We start from the raw sequence: 9,583 nt of genomic DNA, 5'->3' as shown, positions 1-9,583 counted from the left end.
AACAGTCCACTCTCTCTCTCTCTCTCTCTCTCTCTCTCTCTCTCTCTCTCTCTCTCTCTCTCTCTCTCTCTCTCTCTCTCTCTCATGTTTATAATATTCCTAAAGGTGGATACGTTATTCTTTATGGTGGTATGTATGAAATTGATATGACATGAATTCATGAATAACATTTCTTCCCCACACTAGAAAATCATCCTTATGGTAGAATACAAATGTGATACGGTGATCATAGGAGGATACATATGTTTGATGAATTGTTATGCGCACTGATGAAATCATGATTTTGTATAATTCCGATTGGCAATTAGAAAATCTGCTTAGTTTGAAAAGATTTTTAAAGCAGAAGGTCAAAGGTCTTGGAAAGGAAGCACAGGTCTTAAAAGAGAAAAACCTCATGAAGAGTTTGAGTCCTTCAACTTTTGCCTCAGGTCCTGTGTACTCGTGCCAATCAAGTTCATGCTGGCATACTTCTAAATACATGCCTTGCTTGCCCTTTGGCTTCCATACTTCTCACCACACTCATTGAACCATCTGCACAAGGTCTGATGTTTAGATATTGTTTACTTTTCCCATTTTCTTGTTTTTTGTTGTATATTTGTTATAATATCTTCTCTATTTTTTCTTGTATTTCAGAATGGTGTTCTTTACAGAGATGTGTCCCCTGATGATTTAATGTTGGATCAAATAGGATATATACAGGTTGGTGCTTTATTATGCTAAAATGTCTTCATCGGTATCTATACTCAACTCATGTAACTGGCATGGATTTAACTTTTTGTCACCTAGAAATGGGTGAAATGCATACATGGATAATAATATATAAACTCTTTTTTTCTTGTGAATGGTTCAGGCAGTGGATAATAAGATGTGATAAAGAGAGTGGGAAACAAGACTGGTGATGTGAACAGCTTTGAACTGTCTTGTTTGTTTTGGTTTTCAATTTGAGCAATTTCCATAATGCTTGCTGATATTATGTTTTAAGCTCATGTGCATTGGGCTATTTACTAATAGATCTTATGTACAATTTCAATTTTCTTGTTGATTGTGAACTCATTAAATTACACAATTTTGTGCCACGAGTCACAATTTGTTTGCTGTTTGGACACATTATTTTCACAAATTTTTTCTTTCTTTCAACTAGGATTGCACGTTAAATTAGTGCTAGTATTATAATAATATAAGTGTATGTACATAGGAAACTACTTTAGCTATAAAGAGTTATATAAAAATATATTCACAAATTGATGTAATATGATGTGATACGTTATATTGTAAAATTATTTATATTAAAATTAGATCTAACGGATCCTATAAAATTATGTTAGTTTATTAATTTATTTTTTTATAATTTTTTTTTGTATCGCTTATGATAGATATTATATTATTTTTTAACTTCGTAACAAGTAAATAATCCTACCCAACCTCACATCACATGTACAAAATTTTTATCTAATATATTTATAAAAGATAAATTAGAAAATCATTATATTTAAAAAGATTAATACGTGCCTCGTACTTGTTCAAGGGATGAATGGTAATTTTTTCAAAGGGTTAGAGAAAATTTGTCCTAACATAATTTGGTAGAAAACTATTTAATTATATTCTTGCACCTCTTAATTATACAGTAAAGATCGATACAAATTTTCTAACATTTCTTTTAATTTTATAATTTTGTATAATATGAAAGGGAGTAGTTATGGATACGTAGTTATAATTTTTTATACTTTTCTTGAGGTCCTACAATGCAAAGTCATGTTATTTTTATTAGATATTTTATAAAAATATATTTTATTTAAAATATAATTATATAAATTATTCTAAAAAGATCTGTATGCCTAACATTTTTCAAAAAATTATGGCCAACCTCAAATACTAGGTAGAGTCTGTAGATTTTTCCAGGTTAAAGAGCGTTTCAAACTTCTTATGTTTATAGTATGGCTAGAAATCTTCCTGAAGGCCAAGTAAGATTTGTCTGGATTAATCAGTTTTTCACTTTTTCTGATCAATTCGTATATTTCTCCACCTATAATTATCATTCTCCTACTGATTAGTTGAATCCTAGTAGGTGAGGGAAAAACCTTGGAACCTCATTGTTAGGGGTATTTTCGTATTTTCATCAAGGCCTAAAGCCCATAATATTATCCTAAGCCTATTATTCCGTCAGGCCCCATGAGACTCGAGAAATGGGGCCTCGAGAATGCTAGCTCGAGCCAGGAAAGGCCCCCTTTGGTAACTCGAGAGGGGTCCTAGACCCGCGTGGGTCGGGCAAGCTTCAGACTCGTGTGGGTCGAGAGTAATCATCAACATTGAGATAAGAAGTTGCAGAAAAGCCTAGGAAACTATGATCGGGAAAAAAGGAAGAGACGACATTAGACAATTTTGCTAGAAATCCATACCGCATTAAATGACTGACACTAAGAAAATCATGCCGCATTAAATGCAATATGACGGTGGAAACTCTGGGGAGAGGCGTCCCTCTGTCCTAGAACACAAGGCATGGCCCACCTGACCTGAAAGACCAAGTATATAGGTCGCCCAGAACTACAAGATAAGGTGAGGACGAATTTAAGTTTGTTGTCAATTATACACAATTGTTGTCTTTTTCTTTAAAGCATTTTGATCTCTACTTTATACTAATTTTGGCATAGGATGTTTCACAAGCCACTGTAGGGCCACCCTTTTCCCGCCTCATGATCTAGCGCGAGTGAAGACTCGCGCCGCTGAGCAACCCGGCCCAAGGGCTTACGAAACACGACGTAACACATGATTTATGTTGACAAGAATGACTACTCCATTCCATCATTAAGGCCTCGTTTGGTTATACAGTTCAGATAAGATGAGATATTGTGTTAAAAATTAAATAAAATATTATTATAATATAATTTTTTAAGATTAGTTTTGTTTTAGAATTTGAAAAAATTGAATTATTTATTATATTTTATATAAAAAATTATAAAAATTATATGAGATGAAATAGTTTAGATTTGAATATTCAAACCAGTCCCAAGTTTTATGTTTGCCCAAGTCGCCTTTCATAGTTAAAACTAGAATCCCCTTTTTCCCTTTATTTTCACCTGCAATATTTCACCCTCACAAGAATACATACTAAAGTTAAGTTTGCAATAATTTGTCTAGAAAGCTAAATCCAAGGGTAATCCTTTTTATATCTCCAAAATTTTATATTAAAACACACATAAAATTACCATCCTTTTTATTAGTAAGCTTATAAAACCAAGTGATTCTGAGACATTTTCTTTATTTTTTATTTATTTAGTGATTAAAAAATATCTTTTTAATGATATTATGAATTTTTTTAAAAATATTTATGGGCATAAAAAATGTATATAAAAAAAGTCCAATACCTTATCATGAGAACCTCTCGGGCTACACTGAGTATAACACGATCCTTAGGTTCGGTTTGGTAAGTATGATGATAATTTTGAATTTTAAGATGAAATATATTTTAATATTATTATCTTGGGAGTTGAAAAAATTAAGAAAAAATTGAATTATTTATTTTATTTTATATGAAAATTTAAGAAAGTTGTAATGATGAAATAAAAATTTTAAATTTAAGATAAAAATTTTATGATGCCAAACCTAATCTTAAACTGAACCACGTGCATGTCCATCTCCCTCTTCCTCTCTGTTTCCAAATACTTTCTTCTTTAAACAACAATAAGCATTAAAAAAAAAAAAAAAACCCAATCTGTCGATTCTATCCTGCTCTCTCTCTCTCTATCTCTCTCTCTCTCTCTCTCTCTCCCCCCCCCCCCTCCCTCCCTCCTTCATAACTCATAAACACCGTGTAGGGCTTTTGCTCTCTAAAACACAGTATTTATTCTCTCTCACCAACCATGCCAACACTGCCATAATCACCACCACACAGGCCACCATCACTATTACTACTACCAGGATAGGATACAAAGACACTCAAATAGACAAGTAAAAATAGAGAGAAGAAGAGGAAGATGAGGGTTTTTTGCCTGCTTGTCTGTCAATACCGTTTGACAAGCATGGATTCTGTCTGGACATACGAGTGCCATTCCAAACAGTGATTGTCCAGACAATGATTTTGTTGAGTTTTGCTCCATTGGTTAGTCCCACATGAGTGAGAGATGAAAATGAGTAAGGCCCCAATGCCTATATAAAGGAGTTAGACCTCCTTGATTTATGTACACCAATTGAAAGCTTATCTGATTTTAGTTCAATTCTTCTATTGGCCCTATTTGTTAAAAAGAGAAGAGGTGTAAAATTAAACTTTTGCTAGTGAGAAAACTTTGTGGGTGTGTTTGGGGTGAGTAGAAAAATTATATGATTGTAACAATTTTTCACATAGTGAATTTTCTTCTTTGGGTTTGGTGGTTTTTCTCCTGTTTAGAAGTTTCTATGTAAATATCTTATATTATTATTATTTCTCTATTTTTCTTGTTATTCCTGCAAATGGTATAGATCTTAGGGGGTGAATTTGGGAGGTCTAAATTTCCAACAATTGGTTTCAAAACCATTAGGTTCTTTTTATGAGATGGAGTTTTGGTGTGGTAATGTGGATATGTACAGTCTAAGGAGGTTTTGTCTAGGAGATTGAAAATTTAAGTGTGTCCATTATAACCCTTCAATCTTTCATGTGAACTTACTTAATGATGCACTATTCATTTCTGCGGTAAATTCATCAAAGTAATGTTAGGAAATATGGTTTCAAATCCTATCAGATTTAAGGTGGAGAAATTGGTTTACACAAGACGTTGAAGGGCAGATCAACCCCTGAAGTCAGCAGTAATACTAGCAACTGGTGAAATGGCTAGTACAAGGAACAGATTCGGCAAGTGGCTCCAAGTCAGTAAATGGAGATACTGATATTGATGCTAATGTTGTATCTCTCTCCATAGAAAAATGAACATGTATATCCTTATCCCATGCCACTAATTTCCAAAGTTGTTATGATAGAGGATGTGTTAATGTTAGCGGGTCTACAAGTTTGCACACAGGCATTGGTTTGACATTGATGTAGGGTGCGTGGTGGAAATTCATGTCGATGGCTGATGAACTTACAGGAGAGCCAAATGTGAAAGTTACACCATAATTTTCAGCAACTTTATTTTTCGACATGGGCCGAAATGAAATGTTTGGAATTAGTTTATTCTAAGTAGATATACTCTTATGGTGAAACATGATAGCGGAAACTATAAATATCTTCATTGAGGTGGAGTTTGGCTATGAGACCAAACAAAGTCGCAAGGTGGAGATTGTTGAATTTTTCTCCTTTGGTTAGTCCCACATGGGTGGGAAATGAAAAGGAGCAAGGCCGCAATGTCTATATAAAGGGGTTAAGCCTCATTGATTTATGTATACCAGTTGAAAACTTATTTAGTAATTTTTTACTTTAGTTAAATTCCTTTTGTAAAAATGGGAAGAGGTGTAAAGTTAAAATTTTGCTTCCAGTTTTGTGGGTGTTTGGGGTGAGGAGAAAAATTGTGTGATTGTAATAATTTTTTATATAGTGAATTTTTTTCTCTAGGTCTGGTAGTTTTTCTTCTGTTAAGGAGTTTTTACGTAAATATCTTGTATTGTTATTATTTTTTTATTATTATTATTATTTTTACAAATGGTATAGATTCTAAGACTAGAATTTGAAAGGTCTAAATTTCCAAAAGATTTTATTAAATTCCTCATTGTTTATATATAAATGAACAAATAAGAAGGAGGGACTCTGTTTATTGGTGACGGAAGGCACTCGTGGAGGATGGAGCGGCGTTCAGGGATGGCGAGCGAGGGGAGGGCGACGGGAGGGCAATGGTGTTGGGAGGGCAATGGCGTTAGGGAACGCACCATTTGCAGATTTTAAAAGGAAAAATATAGTTGCAAGCACAATTGTGTACTCATCTGTGCACCAATATGATGTGATTGGTCAAAAAGTAAATTTTATTGAAAACAGTGTTAATTTAAATTTTAAGTATGAATGAATCAATATTGATACATAAATTAGTGCGCGATTATGTTTGCATATAGCAAAACTCATTTGGAAAACATCCCGCGAGATTCAGCCTCTTTTCTTTTGGTTTTATTTTATTTTTTTAAATATTATGTGACGTCACATGGCATTATACTTCGGACGGTCAAATGCAGGCGGCACTCACAGGCGGAAAAGTTGCACCGCTCAAAACAAAAAGGACTGATCGCCCACGTGACCAAAAGCCTCCGTTTCTTCCACCAAGCTTCATGATGTTCGAGGAAAATCATATTCAACTGGCCTCTCCCGAAGACTTTTCAAGTCATCCTTGCATGCCCCAACACCCGGCCAGTACTTCTCTGTCTTCCGCCTTTGTTTTGTGTTTTCTATAGAGAAAATCGGAAAATTGTGCCAACTACCTCTTCTCTGCGTCTCTCATTGCTACAATGAGCACCACGCTCTTACCACTTTTTACCCCTCTCTGTCTCGTCTTCTTGCCGCACTTCCTGGCAAGCACCGTCGCAGGTGACTCGCCGTCTCCTTACCCTCCGGTCGATAACATCCTCCTAAACTGTGGTTCCTCTGGCAATTCAACTACAGCAGATGGTCGGATCTGGATTGGAGAAGTGGGTTCAGAATTTCTCCCTCTTGAAGTATCAAAAAACCAGCCATCTCTTTCCGCTAGTGCAGTTGAACAATCCTCCGCTGCGGCCAAAGTACCCTTTGAGACTGCCCGGCTCTCTCTTTCTCCGTTCAATTACACATTCAAAGTCAGTCCCGGCCCAAAATTCCTCAGACTACACTTTTACCCAGCTTTCTACTCCAACTTTGACCGCTCAAATGCCCTCTTCTCTGTCAAAGCCGGTCGATTTACTCTTCTTAGTAACTTCAACGCTTCACTTACGGCAGATACCGATGGGGATTCCGGCGAGACCTTATACAAAGAATACTGTGTCAACATTGAGGAAGATCAGAGTTTGGACATAGCCTTCATTCCATCTTCTAACTCCTATGCTTTTATCAACGGAATTGAAATCCTGTCGATGCCTACTAATCTATATTATACTTCAGCTGAAAAATATTTTACTTTCATCGGCGAGCAGAACGGTTACCGCATCGATTACAGCACTTCTCTCGAGATGATATACAGATTGAATGTGGGAGGGCACCACATAGCACCCGCTAATGACACTGGAATGTTCCGGGAATGGAGTGATGACTTCGAGTACTTGAAAGAACATAAAGTACTTTTTGAACCTTATAACGAAACTATCAAACTACGGTTTACCAAATTGGTACCAGCGTACACTGCACCAGAAGATGTCTATCGGACTGCCCGAACTCTGGGGAACGACTCAATTATCACCCTGAGCTACAATCTCACCTGGGAATTCCCAGTTGACTATGGGTTTTATTACTTCATTAGGCTTCACTTCTGTGAGTTTCAACCCGATATTATTAAAGAAAAGGACAGAAGTTTCCGTATTTTCATAGCAGATCAAATCGCCCAGGAAAACGCCGACGTAATTCTTTGGAGTGGTGGAAATGGCGTGCCCGTGTATAGAGACTACGCGGTTTCGATGATGGGTAAAGGAAGCGACAAGAGAGCGAACCTCCATATCGCAATAGGAGCAGAACCGCAAAAGTGGAAGACCTCTTTACAAGATGCAATCTTGAACGGTATCGAAATCTTTAAAGTAAGCGTCAATGACAATCTCGCCGGACCAAACCCCGATCCACTTCCTCCAATCTCTCCAAGGGTTCCGCCACCAAGACAGACAACGACGAACTCGAAGAAAAATAGAACAACAATAATTGCCGTTACCGCGATTGGAGTCTCCGGATTCATTGTTCTGTCGATTCTCGTATTCTTGATTTTCCAGAGGCGCAAGGGAGACGTGGAACCGGGCTCCACTAACAGGACTACCTGGTGGGGTCTACTTTTGTTTACTACGACCGAGTCAACGAATACCCAGAGATCATATTTACCGTCCGCTCTCAGTCGTTACTTTTCATTAGCGGAGATAAGAGCAGCAACAAACGACTTCGATGATCTCTTGATTATTGGTGTGGGTGGTTTTGGTAACGTGTACAAAGGGTACATTGATGGTGGGGTCAACTCCGTCGCGATCAAGCGGTTAGTACCTGGTTCTGAACAGGGGGCTCTTGAGTTCGAGACCGAGATAGAGATGCTCTCACAACTCCGTCACCAGCATCTTGTTTCTCTGATTGGGTATTGTAACGATCGCAACGAGATGATTCTCGTGTACGACTACATGGCCCGTGGCACCCTCCGCGATCATCTTTATAATAGCAATAATCCTCCTCTCTCGTGGAAGCAGAGACTTCAGATCTGTATTGGTGCAGCACAAGGGTTGAACTACCTGCACACAGGTGCAAACCAAATGATCATTCATCGTGATGTGAAAACGACAAACATCTTATTAGATGAGGAATGGGTGGCCAAGGTATCCGATTTTGGGTTGTCCAAAATGGGACCCACAAGCGTGTCTAAGACCCATGTCAGCACTGTTGTCAAGGGTAGTTTTGGATATTTGGATCCAGAATATTACAGACGTCAAAAATTGACAGAAAAATCTGATGTATACTCATTCGGTGTCGTGCTGTGTGAGGTGCTGTGTGCAAGACCACCCATATTTCGTACTGCAGAGAAGAACCAAGTGAGCCTTGCAGAACGGGTTCGACAAAGCTCTCGGAATGGAGAGTTTCATCAAATTATTGATCAAACTTTGAAGGGTCAAGTTGCGCCCGAATGTTTGAAGAAATTTGGAGAGGTCGCACTGAGTTGTTTGCTTGACAATGGAGTGGAACGCCCGTCGATGAATGATGTAGTGTGGAGCCTTGAGTTTGCATTTCAGTTGCAGGAGACTATTGACAAAGCTGGCAGGCTTGATGTAGTCAATGCTCTCTTGGCCCCGTCCAAGAGCAATGATAGTGATAACTTATTTAGTGGTAGCAGTTGGAAAATGTCAAGTACAACCAGCAACGGCGAGATGAGCACAACAAGCATTGGAGAGCAAAGTTTTAGCGGCATCAGTAAGGATTCAAATAAATGATGTTGTCTATAAGGCTTTGTTTTTTGGGATTATGAATCAATGAGGACAGTAAAAGATGGTACTTGATGAGATTAGCGTTTTTGTGGTGAGGCTCACAAAATTAGTTTAAAGGGATTGAAATTGTGAGGATTTTAGTTTAGTATAATGATGTATTGATGCTCAGGGCCATAGAGATGTGGCCACTTAATGCGCCTGGACCTGTGGCCACTGCGGGTAGAGAAGTTAATGTTTAGATTGGAGTCTCACCCGGAGAAATAATGTTCTTCCGATCTATCAAAATATCATTGTTATATAACGCTCTATTCTAATTTTAGCGATTGAGACGATAAAAAATAGAGAACATTACGAAATCTTGATGAAAGTTCTTAATAGATAGGTACGTGATAACTTTTTGATAGTTTGAGGGTCATCGTTTGTGATTTGTGTAAAGTGCAAGTGACGATTGAATTAGAAAACACATTATAATTGGTAGGCGATTTTTTTATGGGACATCCCCGTCCTTTGGGCTATTTTAATTTAGCGCTGTATTTTTATTTTTATTTTTTTATTAATAACC

General features: G+C 37.3%; 1 protein-coding gene across 1 annotated transcript; it reads left to right on the top strand.

Annotated features, from left to right (window-relative positions):
- The first annotated feature begins 6,227 nt into the window (after positions 1-6,227).
- On the top strand, positions 6,228-9,322 carry LOC122303042 (receptor-like protein kinase FERONIA). The gene has a single exon (XM_043114572.1). The coding sequence runs from the start codon at positions 6,397-6,399 to the stop codon at positions 9,025-9,027; it is 2,631 nt and encodes an 876-aa protein (XP_042970506.1). The 5' UTR covers positions 6,228-6,396; the 3' UTR covers positions 9,028-9,322.
- Positions 9,323-9,583: the final 261 nt, after the last annotated feature.

Source organism: Carya illinoinensis, chromosome 3 (assembly GCF_018687715.1).
Source record: "Carya illinoinensis cultivar Pawnee chromosome 3, C.illinoinensisPawnee_v1, whole genome shotgun sequence".
Classification (NCBI taxonomy): domain Eukaryota; kingdom Viridiplantae; phylum Streptophyta; class Magnoliopsida; order Fagales; family Juglandaceae; genus Carya; species Carya illinoinensis.
Note: the sequence above shows the minus strand (reverse complement) of the source record. Positions and strands in the feature narration are given on the sequence as shown.